At 40.1% G+C, this 15,155-nt stretch overlaps 1 protein-coding gene across 1 annotated transcript in view; it reads right to left on the bottom strand.

The window, feature by feature from the left end:
• Positions 1 to 15,155, bottom strand: part of gabrg3 (gamma-aminobutyric acid type A receptor subunit gamma3) — a gene marked incomplete at both ends in the record, with an annotated part of 95,304 nt that overhangs the window by 58,053 nt on the left and 22,096 nt on the right. Inside the window, one exon of the mRNA XM_080770917.1 lies at positions 1,321 to 1,388. Within this exon, the coding sequence (XP_080627043.1) occupies positions 1,321 to 1,388 (68 nt within the window). The remainder of the gene's footprint in view (positions 1 to 1,320; positions 1,389 to 15,155) is intronic.

The following is a 15,155-nucleotide window of genomic DNA, read 5'->3' as shown; positions in this document are numbered from 1 at the left end:
AAGCCTTCAACTCTATTTCCCCTGTGAACCACCCACCTCTTTTGTTCCGACACTTCAGTCTGAATGTAGAATTTCAGCAAGCACCACTCCAGAATAAAACCACCTTCTCCTACAGTACTAACTTAACAATTCTTTAAGCATCCAAATATGTCACCTTTCACTTTATTTCTCCCTTTCCATTTGACTTTTCCTCCCCACTAGACTCTAAGGCTTACTTTGCATGCCGGACATGGCTTGCACAGATAGACACTAGGTGGTGGTAGATCACCTGCCCTTTGCCCTCTGGACAGCAATGTGCCCTTTTGAAAAAAATAAATGTTGTACAGTGTACACTGCCCCTCTAAATATCTGTGCACGCCACTGATGCCGGTGAATTGTAGCAAAGATAGCTGATTTACAAGCTCACCATGCATTGTGCAATAACGTGTTGTAAGATTGTAACGGCTATTTTCAACACAAATAAATCCACCTCTCTTGCCTGTATTTGTCGCTCTTTCACCCACGTGGACTTATCCTGCTTACCATCAGACAGGAGGTTTTAGCCTCACACCACAGGTTGTCAGGTGTCTGGGGAGCTCAGGTATATAATGGAGTGTTTCGGCATTGAAACACCTGAACCATTCAGGCAGTTCCCATGTATAGTTAAAGCAGAGTCCGTTTAAGAATTCATACATACTACAGTATGTCATCCGTATGACATATCAGAGCTCTAGTTTGAGGGCTGTAACTGTGATGGGTTTAGAAGTTTGACATACAGCAAGCAATGGAGTCAATGCCGTAAAAGGGTGGGCTTAATGACAGACTATAACAAGACCACTGGCTTTTATACCAATTTAGATTTGGTTTGTGGGACCTAGTATCCAGTGTTTGTTCTTCAAATAAAGGGGAAAGAGGAAAATAAGGTAACACTTTCTTTGCAGAATATTGCTGGAACACACACACACACCAGGACCACTATATCCACAATGACATATTTGGTTCATATTACTTGGAATCCCAGTGCAGCAGCGCTGGTGTTAGTTCTTGCATGTAGCAGTAGCACAGATTAATTACTGCACTGGTTGAATGTCATTTATTGGTCAAAAAAGCTCCAAAAGGTTGAATAGTCAGGAAGAGTGCAGCCTCGCTTCCCTGCCAGACAGTTGATATTTCCCCTATACTTGAATATTAATGTAGATGTTCTCTAGTTGCAAATAAAAAATGGACACAATGATTTGGATACCTGTCTGCTCATGCAGCTATAAGGACAAGTCAACAAAATAGAAAATGTGCAAAGAGCTCATTCATACATCCAAAGTTTGAAAGACTGCATCCACTTACCATATTTATTGACGACACAGGCCCAATGCTGTTTACAAATATGTCAACATCTATGACAGTAGGTTTATCTGCAAAAGAGACAGACAGAGTACAACATGAGATACGATGTTCTTCTATTTTGTTCTTTTAAAATCACAGACGTCAGACATGTAAGGATGTCAATATCAGTTCACCGTCTTGCTCAGAATCCAATAAAGACTAAATACTTATAGGCCTGATCGTACCGCTGTCTACTAAGTAGTAAGTATAGGGTTTCAATAATTATAGAATGATCACTCAAGTGTCCCTTTCAACATATGCCTGCTTCAGCTACAACAAGCTGGGGGGGGGGGGGCTGGGGGAGCACAATATGCTTGCACTCAGGTTCCTTGTGGCAGACTTAACCCTATACAACCCTATATTAATAGGGTATTCGGAAATATACATCCAAGGCCATTTCAGAAGGGCAGCGAGTGACGCAGGCATTCTCGCCTGGATCAGCGACAGGTCTGTTCATGAGGGAGAAAAAAAAGCTCACCATACAATCCAGGTCTAGTCGCCCACGGGTGTGCGCACAAACAAGCATGTGCGTGACAATTTTATGGGTCCTCAGTCATGAAAATACGGTGATACTCATTCAGAAATTCATTGAACTCATTCATTCAGAAATTCAGAGTCACCGGAGGCTCGCAAAATTGCTCTCTGCGAGCACTGACAGTGTACACTGACCACTCTGCTATTTCACATTTATGGGACAGTTTTTTAATTAATTGCAAGCTTCATGTTTCAGTTGTTGACCATCTGCTTAAACATTATGTCATGACACCCAAGCCTAGGGTCTCACCAGGCATTCCAGGAGAACCTGACCAATGTTGATCTATCAGGCTATTTCCAACTAAAGCAGCAGGTTAAGGTGTCAATCATGTGTGTGTTTCTTCAAGGAGGTTCCTTAAATAACAGTGCTTGTCCCTCAGGTTTGTGCATGTACTATGGGCTCAGATCCATGCCAATATTATCTGTGTGTTCGTAAAAGAAAATGCGTAAAAAAACAATCCGTAAAAGAAAAATGCGTAAAAAAACAATCCGTAAAAGAAAAATGCGTAAAAAAACAATCTGTAAAAGAAAAATGCGTAAAAGTTACAGATGCTTTTTTTGGTTCCCCAGTGATATCACTGCCAAAATTCACATGACGGCTGAGAGCCAATCACTTACGAACAGAAAAAAAGCCAACCTAAATTACGAATGCTTTTTTTTGGTTCCCCAGTGATATCACTGCCAAAAATCACATGACGGCTGAGAGCCAATCACGTGAGGCCTTTTCCTCTACCCAATCAAAAAGCTCCATAAGTCTGCCTGGCAACTGAGGTTGCCATGTTTGTCTGGGGCTACGTTATAAGTATAAGTATAAGTTTATGAGTTACAAGTTTAGCTATATTATATCCATATCTTGTCTTAAAACAACCACTCAATGGCATCATTGACTAATTCATTATTTTATAATGATATATATCACCCATTCTTGAGATAAGGGACAAAACTTTTTTCAAACTGGATTTTTTTTTTTTTTAAGATACATTCAAATCAAATAGATGTATTTGTAGACACAGGTCTCAACTACCAATCTTGAGAAGGAACAGGTTTTTCGCATAACATTTCTTTCTAAAATGGGACATTTATGCACTTAATACCTGATTCATGTCAACTCCGTCAGACACACTAAAATCCCTTTTAATTGAATTTTATCATTTCAACAATAATATAAAGTCCTCAGTTATCTTATAATGGCTTTCAGTAATCAAGTTAAGTAATACAAATCTTTTAATATTATTTTGTTCCAATATCACACTATTATGAAATATCCAATTTCTCAAAACCGTCATTTCAACCTTTATTTTCAATATTATAACATGAAAACCATGTAAAAAAAAAAAAAAAACATCATTACGTATCATTTCAGTTGGTGTTTCAATACATAAGCACAAAAGATTTGACAGCAAATTTTCTATTTCTTTGGAAATTAACAAAAACATCACGGGACCAACGTCTGACGGAGTTGACGAACATCTGACGGAGTTGACAAGTTTAACTGATTTAGGTTCTAGACCACCTAGGATCTTGATTCTGGTGACTAATCCCACATTTTCAAGGATGAGGAATACAGTGGTACAATTTAGATTTGCCCTGTGAACATGGCAGCCATTTTTCAAAATGGCCGCCAACTTTCTGTTATTTCCCAATAACTCAAGTTCTACACCACCTAGGATCTTGATTCTGGTGACTAATCATACATTTTCAAGGATGTGGGATACATTGGTACTATTTATATTTGTCCTGTGACCATGGTAGACATTTTTCAAAATGGCCGCCAACTTTCTGTTATTTCCCAATAACTCAAGTTCTACACCACCTAGGATCTTGATTCTGGTGACTAATCATACATTTTCAAGGGTGAGGAATACAGTTGTACTATTTAGATTTATCCTGTGACCATGGATGGTAGACATTTAAAAAAATGGTGGACCTGCTATTATTTTACCAATTTACTCAGGGAATATTATCAGAATAATATAAAATCTGTGAATACATTTCTTACCAAGAATTTTCTTCACCAATGTTTGTAAAGGTGTCTACTAACATATCCCACATTGGTTTCTATTTGACCACCCTAGGGGCATGTTTGACAGCTTCTGAAAGTTGGGTACCATCAACAACCAATATAAGGCTAAATGTTCTAAATTTCATTATGCTTTAAGTAGCATGTGGCATGTCAAACTAGGGGCTTTTCATGATTCTGGATCCATTCCAAGCATTAGTTTTGCACAAAAAACACTACGTTGGCTAAAAACGGCCATAGCCATCATCACAGATGTGATGAGGTCAGCACATGTCGGCACATTTGGGCAAGTGGCTATGGCCAAACTAGGGGGTCTATGGCCAAACTAGGGGTCAAACTCCTTGGGCTAAATTCGGTGAGGTGAACAGTGAGCAGTGAACAGTGAGCGAAAGACTGAAGACAGAAGATTTGTCTTCAGGACCATCAGGCAGGATGTGCAGACACTGAAGGCATCAGTGTCTTTCTCTGTGTCCCCAGCATGTCAACCAAAGCAATGTTACCAAATCAAAGGAGCCTTCACCTCATGTCACCTGGGGCTGGGTGAGCAATCGTATCCTGTATCTAAACTCACAACTAAATACAGACACTTGGCCAGACTGCCGTTTGAAAGGGTCAAACCCCTCATCCTGATTGGGGAAGACCACCCCACCTAATCACACCAACCGAACAAGTGAGGTTGGGGCCTCCAGGTGGGCCAGCAGCCATCTGCACAAGACTGGGCTGGACCCTGCAGGAAAGCAATCTCCAGCTAAGACAATGTAAGAGCCCCAGAACACAGAGCTCAGGAGAAGGATGGAGAAACACTGGCAGGAGGCCACCAAGATACAATGCCCCAGAGACCCAGAGTGTGCCACCACTGGCAGTAAGGAGATCAACTGCTGCAGCAAAGATGTCATGAAAGCAAAACCAAAAAAAACCCTGAACCTAATCGGGGTGTCAAGAGACCAAAGTTTCTCCCCCACAGTTCCCTGCAGTGGCCAGTGAAGTCAAACTGTGCATCTGTACCTGAAAGGGGCAAGTCAAAGGCCAGAAAGCCCACCTCCTTTTAATGTCCTGTCAGTAGAAACTCAACCTGCACCTGAAATAAGCCCTTACCTCTCCCAGAGAAAGTTCATCCTTGAAAATGTAATGATTAGTCGCCAGAATCAAGATCCTTGGTGGTCTAAAACTTGAGTTATTGGTAAAATAACAGCAGGTTGGTGGTCATTTTGAAAAACAATGGCTGCCATGGTCACAGGACAAATCTAAATAGTACCACTGTATTTCTCATCTTTTAAAATGTATGATTAGTCGCCAAAATCAAGATCCTAGGTGGTCTAAAACTTGAGTTCTTGTAAAATAACAGCAGGTGGCGGCCATTTTGAAAACAAAATGGCTGCTATGGTCACAGGACAAATCTAAATATTACCAATGTACCCCACATCCTTGAAAATGTATGATTAGTCACCAGAATCAAGATCCTAGGTGGTGTAGAACTTGAGTTATTGTAAAATAACAGCAGGTGGCGGCCATTTTGAAAAATGGCTGCCATGGTCACAGGGAAAGTCTAAATTGTACCACTGTATCCCTCATCCTTGAAAATGAGGTCTTAGTCACCAGAATCAAGATCCTAGGTGGTGTAGAACTTGAGTTATTGTAAAATAACATCAGGTGGCGGCTCTTTTGTAATATGGCTGCCATGGTCACCACGAGACAAATCTGTGATGGCCCCATAGCCAAAAATGTTCCTTAAGGCATGCTCTAACTGTGTGCCAAATTAGAATACTGCCCATTATTCAAAAACAATAATTTTATTGTTTTAGGAACACTTTTGTCAACTCCGTCAGATACACGTCAACTCCGTCAGACACAAAATCTGACGGAGTTGACGTCTGACGGAGTTGACAAAATGGCATTTGTTTTCATCTTAACCCTCTTTAGTACAATGTAGCCATTTTGTTTTTGCTTAATTTTGTTAGCTAAACCTAACCCCTAAACTAAAATAATAAACATTATTTTTGAATTCTTAACAAAGATCATAAAAATGTGCAGACGGAGTTGACATGTAAAAGCTGTGACCACATTGTTATCAACATTGTTTGTTTAAAATATCAAACAATTGAATGCTTGTCAGACCAGGTACTCCACTGTTGCAACAAATATAAATGGGACTTGGAAAAGGAGTCTTCAGGCTAAATCTGTCGACAATATTTTCTGATTAATTTAAGACTTTTAAAAAAACCTGACGGAGTTGACGGAGACGTGGGACGAACATTTGATATGAGATATTTAATAGAAAATATAAATTAAAATTAACTGTGTATATTATTTGCTATGTTGTTGACAATCTACTTTAATTTAGTATGTATATTTATGTGATTGTGACAGTATTAGACACTTTTTTGGCAGTTTGAAATTGTGGCCACTTGCTGGGGACAGGCTAAATACAGGCCTTTTTGGGTACAGGGCCTGCTTTTAACTAATTCAGATGGAATATGAAAACAATTATAATGAAATTAAGGGCATAATAATACACAACTGTATTACACTTAACTTTGCAAGTGCTTTTATTTTTATGAATTAATTTATTTTTTACATAAAATAAGGCTCTTATGTGTGGGACATGTTTTTTCCACTTTTGTCCCTCATCTCAAGAATGAGTGATATATATATATATATATATATATATATATATACCGGTATATGATATATGATAGCAGCCTCATCATACTATCATCATCATCACATCATCATATCATATCATATCATATCATATCATCATATCATATACTATATATATATATATATATATATACTATAATTAGTGAATCACTGCCTGCACCAATCGCTCCCACTTTTCACACGGGGGGGCAATATCGCACAACGGGCAAGGGCTAGTATAAAATAGTAATACATAACTTAAAAATATATATTTAATCTGGGACTGGGCTTTCCTGTCTATAGGTTTAGCTATATATCCATAATATCTTGAATTAAAACAACCAGTCAATTACACAAATTCGTTATTTTAGTAGCCTAAAATAAATAAAATAAATTCAGCTATATATCCAATATCCATATGATATTAAAACAATCGGCAAATAGGCTATATCCTAATTTCTGCATATTGTATAATTTCACCACAGGGAGACGCTGTACGTCTTGCTCACTGTCTCATGCACACACCACCCGCACCCCCCCCCCCCCCCCCCCCCCCCCCTGCCTGAAACAGGATGTGACGTTTATGGGCGTTCCAATCTAGTATGATAAAAATCGCCAAAGAAGAAGAAGTCTTCACCTATCTAGTCAGGAACCATGCTCGCTCGCGGCTAAAGGCTTCTCCCCATAGAGGGGCTTGGAACAAACAAATTAGGCTACACAAACCGACAGCAGCTGAGGGAGAACGTCACATCCTGTTTCAGGCAGGGGGGGGTGCGGGTGGTGTGTGCATGAGACAGTGAGCAAGACGTACAGCGTCTCCCTGTGGTGAAATTATACAATGCCTTACTTAATCGTCAGAACGAAAATAATGATGCCTGTGTGCAGAAATTAGGATATAGCCTATTTGCCGATTGTTTTAATATCATATGGATATTGGATATACAGTATAGCTGAATTTATTTTATTTATTTTAGGCTACTAAAATAACGAATTTGTGTAATTGACTGGTTGTTTTAATTCAAGATATTATGGATATATAGCTAAACCTATAGACAGGAAAGTCCAGTCCCAGATTAAATATATATTTTTAAGTTATGTATTACTATTTTATACTAGCCCTTGCCCGTTGTGCGATATTGCCCCCCCGTGTGAAAAGTGGGAGCGATTGGTGCAGGCAGTGATTCACTAATTATAGTATATATATATATATATATATATATAGTATATGATATGATGATATGATATGATATGATATGATATGATGATGTGATGATGATGATAGTATGATGAGGCTGCTATCATATATCGGTATATATATATATATATATATATATATATATATATATATATATATATCATATATATATCATTATAAAATAATGAATTAGTCAATGCCATTGAGTGGTTGTTTTAAGACAAGATATGGATATAATATAGCTAAACTTGTAACTCATAAACTTATACTTATACTTATAACGTAGCCCCAGACAAACATGGCAACCTCAGTTGCCAGGCAGACTTATGGAGCTTTTTGATTGGGTAGAGGAAAAGGCCTCACGTGATTGGCTCTCAGCCGTCATGTGATTTTTGGCAGTGATATCACTGGGGAACCAAAAAAAGCATTCGTAATTTAGGTTGGCTTTTTTTCTGTTCGTAAGTGATTGGCTCTCAGCCGTCATGTGAATTTTGGCAGTGATATCACTGGGGAACCAAAAAAAGCATCTGTAACTTTTACGCATTTTTCTTTTACAGATTGTTTTTTTACGCATTTTTCTTTTACGGATTGTTTTTTTACGCATTTTTCTTTTACGGATTGTTTTTTTACGCATTTTCTTTTACGAACACACAGATAATATTGGCATGGATCTGAGCCCATAATGTACCTATATATTCTGACTCAATGTAAGGATGGTGTTCACTGTTCAGTTGGGCTGGCCACCACGGTGGTCAGCCTCCTGGCTCCTGCTTGTCTTCTGCTTGTCTTCTGTGCTCTGCAAATAACACCGGACTCCCAAACATCTCTCTGCCTGCCTGCACCTCTTCATCGGTCTGCCTTGGGCACTGGTTTTATTTTGACTGTCTGTTCCCAACCACAGGTATTTAAATACCACTCGTGCCCACAAGATTTGTGTTGGGACCTGCGGGTATACAGTGTATTCTGCTCCAGAGGAGCTTCTGTTTTTTCCAGGCGGTTTCTCAGTTTGACAGTTTTGTCAGAACATCTCTTCTCATCATGAAATAACATATGGGTTTGGTTTAGACTCGACACACACGCACACACACACACACACACACACACACACACACACACACACACACACACACACACACACACAGATCAGAATTTCTCATCACGATGAGACTACAGTCGAACGTTTACTTTTAAAACAGCAAACAGCAAAAACAACTACATCGTTATCAGCCAGAACAGCATCTATTTATCAAGATCTGATGTCCCAATAGGCCTGACAAACAGTACTTAAGCAATTGAGTAGCCCAATACAAGAATGTGTACTGGACATGTATTACTGCTGGTATGAAAATTATACCAATCTCGTCTCTGACAGAACTAATAATAAGCTGGTCTCATTCCAAAATACAATTTTGGAAACGTCGAAAATGTGGAGCAGTATGCAGGAAAAGCTAGCTGTCTGCCTGTGTAAGTGGGTTTGATGGCTCTCCACTAGTGCTGCAAGTAGTGATGGCTGCACTCCCAAAACGTGTTATGGACATTTGGACATTGGACATTTATTTTGCACTCTAAATGGGCAATGGTGTTCTGAAAGTTTCAACATTTCTGAAATGGAAATGCTTTCAAATCAGTTAAATATGGTATGCAGCCTAAGGGTCTATGCATCACTAGTTTCAGAAGACTGCATTTAAATGTGAATGGGGGGGGGGGTGCGCAGCAGACAAAATGTATATGCACCTGTTCTGTTGGAAACTATGGAAAAGATGGGGATGTGTGATAATTTCCTGGGTTACGGTTAATGGTAGTACTATAAAAACTACTAAAGCAAAGCTTCAGCAACAAAAACAATAACATACTGTAGCTAAAACATTCTATAAAAGCTTTCCATCCTATCTCCGGTTCCCTCTGCACAGGCAAGGCATGATGGCTGCCCACCCGAGAGCCTTGTTCTTATCGAGGTTTCTTCCTGTTAATGGGAAGTTTTTCCTATCCAGAGCGGATGTATAATACACACATCAACTGGCTGGGTGCTGGGCTAAAGAAACTTCTGTAGATATTGGATGGAGCCCGCACACCACAAGTACAAGAAAGACGTTCTTTATTTAGAGAACAATTAAAGACAACATCACCAAAACTGCACTTCACTGGACACCAGAGGGCAAACGCAAAAGAGGCCGACCCAAGAACACATGGCGTAGGACAGTGGAGGGAGAGTTGAAGACCCTGCATCACACCTGGGGATCTATAAAGACTCTGGCCCAGGACAGACTGAAGTGGAGATCCTTTGTTGCTGCCCTACATGCCAGCCAGCATAAAGGGCAGTAAGTAAGTAAGTAATGCTGATTTCTGGGAAATCTATCTTCTGGGGGAATGCGGTTAATGTGGGCCACGGGTACAAGTGACACCTGTTTGGTGGCCAGAAGTCATTTTAATTGATTCCAGCAGGACAGGGTTTGGACACCATCTGGATAATCCCCATTAGCACCATGATACAGTATGACATCATGGACCTGACAACAACCCTTGCCATATGCTGCTGACTGCCGGTCCTTTCGATGATTAGATGTGATCCACATGAGCTATTTATTACAGCAGTGGACCTCAACAAGATTTTGAAAATGATCAGTGACCCGTGTCATTTAAATTAGATTGCATATTGATGGTCGGTCATTGCTCGTGACCATCCACAGAAATCCTCTTTTGTAAGGTGCTGGTATTTTTCAGTACTACTCCACTACATCTCATAGGCTAATATTGTACTTTTTACTCCATGTTACGTGCCACGTAGTGTAGTTGGTGTAGGTGCTCTGTATTCCTCCCCTGTCTCTCCTTCCCTCCACTCTCTCATTCTCTGCAGGTTTGAAGTCCCCAGTCACCTCATCTGTCAATCAGCCTGTTACCTGACTCCACCCTCATCCAATCACCACCACCTGCTGCCTATAAAAGGCTGAGTCCCACCTGGGCTCACTCTATCAACCAGTACACCTCAGTTCAGTTGTTTGTTTGTAGCCCTGTCCCTGCTGCATCATTTTGTCCCCCTTTGATCGACCCTAGAAGCAAACCTTATGTTTTAGTTTAATGTTCTACTACTAATATAAATTCTATACTATATGCCCTGCCTTGGGACAGGTAAGACAGAGGCCTCTATACATAAGCACCACGTAGGTAGAACCTTGTTAAGCACATTAGGTAAGGGGTGTTTTCCCCCACATGTATTTTGAACTAAGTTTTGTTTAGAGTAGTTAGGTAGGCAGGCTTTCTCTCCGACCCTAACAGTGTCCCTGGATGGTACTAAGCTCAAGTTGCGTTTGGCCCGCCTCGACAGCGGGAGGAGAAAAGGGAACTTAGGGAAGCTGCAGAAAGAGCTCAGAAAGTTGCCATCCGCAGGCTGGAGCTGGAATTCCAGCTAGAGACAGCCGTCAGGCTGCGAAAGTTGGAACTGGAGTCCTCAACCCAAACTGTGGCACTGTCCACCTCCTCTGCCTTTGTTCCGCCATCCACTGCGGTGGCCCCTGCCTCAACTACTGCCACTCACGGTACGTCAGCCTCCACTACCTCCACCACACACTGGTCAATCAGACACGTGCCCTATAGGCAACAGTTTAGAAACCACAGGAAAGGTCCCACTGAAACTTTTGTTGAGTTTGCCAGGGAGAAGGGAGACATGTTTGATAAATGGTGTGTTGCTTTCAAGGCCAGTGATTTTGTATCAGTGCGTGAGTTAATTCTGTTGGAGGAGTGAAACGTGTCCCAGAGCGCTGTCTCATGTATCTGAATGAAAGGAAAGTTTCTTCACTCAGCGAGGGCGCAGTGCTTGCTGATGAGTATGTGTTAACCCATACGGACGTATTTGTGACACCCTGTGATAAAGACAAAAGGGAGTGCTATTACTGCCATAAAAAATGCCATGTCATGGCTGACTGTTTGATATTGAAACGAATTGGGCCCTGATCCTTCTCAGGGTTAGTTTTGGTGGCGCCTTAGGAAATGTTGGTATTTGTGACTTTGCAGGGCAGCAGTCTAAGGAGCATTGGTTGCTCTTTTTGGTAATCAGAACAGGTTGTCAATTTGGCCGATTGACTGTGTTTCAACCCTGCTTTCTTTTTTTGTTGACTGTGTGCCTGTAGGGTGTTGAAATGGTTAATTTTGGTTTGCTCAGTGTTGGAGACATTCTTGTTTTTGTTTGCTTGGTTTTAACAAACTTATCCTGAATTTTGTTCAAACCAAGCTCCAACTACAATTATTTGAAAACTTTAGTTACAAGTAACTTTGTAGATTTACATTAATATTACAAATATACATGAATCAATTAAGTGCTATTATACAGTATAATTCACAGATTCAAAAATAACCAAATCTAAAAGCTCACGTTTGGTGATCAGGGGTCATCGCCATGTTGGCTTGTGGTGGACATTTTTGTCAACATTAAACTTTTTCCACAGACATACTGAATGAGAGGGGCAATAATATTACCAGAAACACAAATGGATAGTCCTGAATGACCACAACACATCTGTAACTCTGAGTGTTCAAATGGAACCAAATGGACCCGTAACACTCTCAGAGTTAAGGGGGTCTTTGCAAATAAAACATATGAGAACCACTAGTACTAGTAGTAAACTCCTAGTGTGCTTAGTGTCATAGTAAATAATTGTCATACATAATTATTCTAAATGAGAAAGAATAAGAAAACCTAAAGACTTAACATTCAGTAAGTGGGTGTTATGATCAAAATGAGAACATTATATATAGTGGTGTGTACGGACATGTTGGTGTCCCTGGTGGTGATGTGAGCTTGTAGATCTTCCATTTTCAAAAAAGCTTGACATTTTTACTCGAGTATGAATTTTATTTAGGGTGGTAAAAACTACATTTTAAGATCAATTTGTAATAATCAGTGGAGTGGACATGCACTGAAGAACTCAAGTTAACCACTAGTTCATAAATGGTGAAAATAGACAATCTCTGTGTCGTAATGCAATGGCCTCACGTTCTGAGCTTGTAGATCTCATAGCTTGTATTTTCTTTTTAAAGTTTTGTAGATTTTCACCAATAATTACATGCCCAAAATAGGGATGCAGGGTGAAAGTGCATGGTTAACCTCCCTTTGAAGGATTATGGTGCATGCTTCAACAGCATCAAAGGATCAGCAGTGTTGTTAGTAAACCAATAGATTGATATCAGGTTCTACAGTATTACAAGTCGGAGTCTAATTCAAAATGTTCTACAATGGACAATAAATATTTTGGAAAGAAAAGATTACGCTGGGATCAAGTGCAACAACCCTGAGATCAAGCTCGTTAAAGACAATTATGTTAATACAATTATTTATTCTTAGAATTAAAGACCTGAAGTAAAAACCAAGAACTCAAATTATAGGAAAAGCAGAAAGTTATGTACAGTACCAGGGGCGGAAACTCCGTGGGTTCAGAGGCGCGACTGAACCCCCTGGCATTTTGGCAAAGGCGCGACTGAACCCACTGTTTATCATTGATCATGTTGAAATGTTGCTGAAACAATTTAATGTGTTCTTCGTTGTGAACTGAAACACTGTGTTCATTAACAAACTGTAAATAAGGTATCAACCGTTTTTTTCCACCGCTGGGGGGGGGGGGGGGGGGCCTGGCTGCATGAACCCCCTGCCGTTATAAGAACTTTCCGCCACTGTACAGTACTATATGGCCAAATGATCATTGGCCCATCTATTATTTTTCACTCTTTCTTATGCTCCTTACACCTTTTTCTCCCCAATTTAGTTATGCCAATGAATTCCTCCTCATACACATTTCAATGTTGTCACTGCTGTTGTATCGTATTGTACTGACTCACCTGCCAGAGAGGAGCCTTCGTTGTACTCCTGCCCAACACTCTCTAGTCCATGCTGACATTTGCCGCGCCAGACCATAGGAATACATGCAGAGACACTCCACCGAACACAGGCAGATTGTGTTTGATCCCATCTATTCTTCTTTTGGACAGCAACAGATGCATTTGAACCCTGTGTGCTCCTGACATATAACGCAAGACCTGTCACTTTGATCTGGGCTGGTCAGCGGAGAAAAGGCTATTCTCCAACTGAGCAGGTTCATTATAACTGAGCTATCATCGAGATGAAAGCCCACAAATTTAACTTGGGGACTAATAGAACTACCCATCACCGCTGATGCCTCATCTTGTGCATGAGAGTAAAATGCTGATCCACGCCAAGCCTCTTTTCTGTCCCCCCTTACTTACAACCTAAGAATGTAGTAGCCTTCAGGATTCCTGAAGAAGATCCCAGTGATCAAAACGTTGAATCAATAAACCAGTGGAGCTGAGTTTTTCCTACCAGTGCTGCAGACTCTGCATGCTCTATTACCTTTATGAATTCTGTACTGGCCATATATGGAGCGTGTCTTCAGTGTGCAGGGTTTGATGAGGTCAGATCAACATATGGAATTAATTCTGTATTATTGGCCATATATGGAGCTATGGACTTACGGGAGATGCAGGCTTTCATAGTAAACTGTGACATACGGTCGCAATTATCTATACTAGTCCTTACCCGTTCAAATATATGAACACCAAATTATGTATACAGTTTGAGTAATGCAATTTAATAGATCATTTTATTGATGTGTGTATTTTGAGGTGTAATCGGTCTGGTGTCAGAGGCACTTGTCGGTTGGTCAAGTAGTACAGGAAAGGTGAAATTCCCTCCCACTGATTTTGCTAGGCAATTACAATGTCAAGTCAGTCACCCCGTGATTACAATTTACAATTTAGGCATTTAGCAGACGCTCTTAATCCAGAGCGATTTACATTAAGAAAGAACAAAAAAGCATGAGAATACATCACATAAAAAGCATTTATCATGCGTAAGCTAAGAACGTAACGTAACAGTGGAATATCTATATAATGAAACTATACATATAAACTATACATATAAATACTATGCTATACGTATATGTACTATGATGTGCTATGACGACATACAATGCAATTATAGTGCTGTCTACATAATTTTATAAGACAGCACTTATAGCACTATAAGTCTGTATCAAATGCTATCTAAGTCTACAGAAATGCTATCCAAGGGGATGATCATGTGTAAGTAATTAGGAGGGGATTTATCCCCCAAAATTCATGCTTTTGACTCTGTTAAACCGCCCTAAACATGTGATAAAAATTTGGGGTAGATTAGACATTCCGTTTGATTTGTGGAATTGTTTTGTAAAATAGGCCCCTCTCACTAACTTTGGAAGCCGATTACGTAGGACGATATGGACTATCAAATGTCTGCCTGGATAGGTCCAGAGATCATGTGTACAGATTTTTGTGAGATTTGTACAAAATCTGTAGGTGGAAGAGCAAAAAGTGTGTTTTAAAGAAAATTCAAAATAGCGGAAAATCTATCCTGACGCAAATGGG

Source organism: Protomyctophum bolini (assembly GCF_963924005.1).
Source record: "Protomyctophum bolini genome assembly, chromosome: 8".
Classification (NCBI taxonomy): domain Eukaryota; kingdom Metazoa; phylum Chordata; class Actinopteri; order Myctophiformes; family Myctophidae; genus Protomyctophum; species Protomyctophum bolini.
The sequence above is the reverse complement of the archived record's forward strand: the minus strand, read 5'-3'. Positions and strand labels throughout refer to the sequence as shown.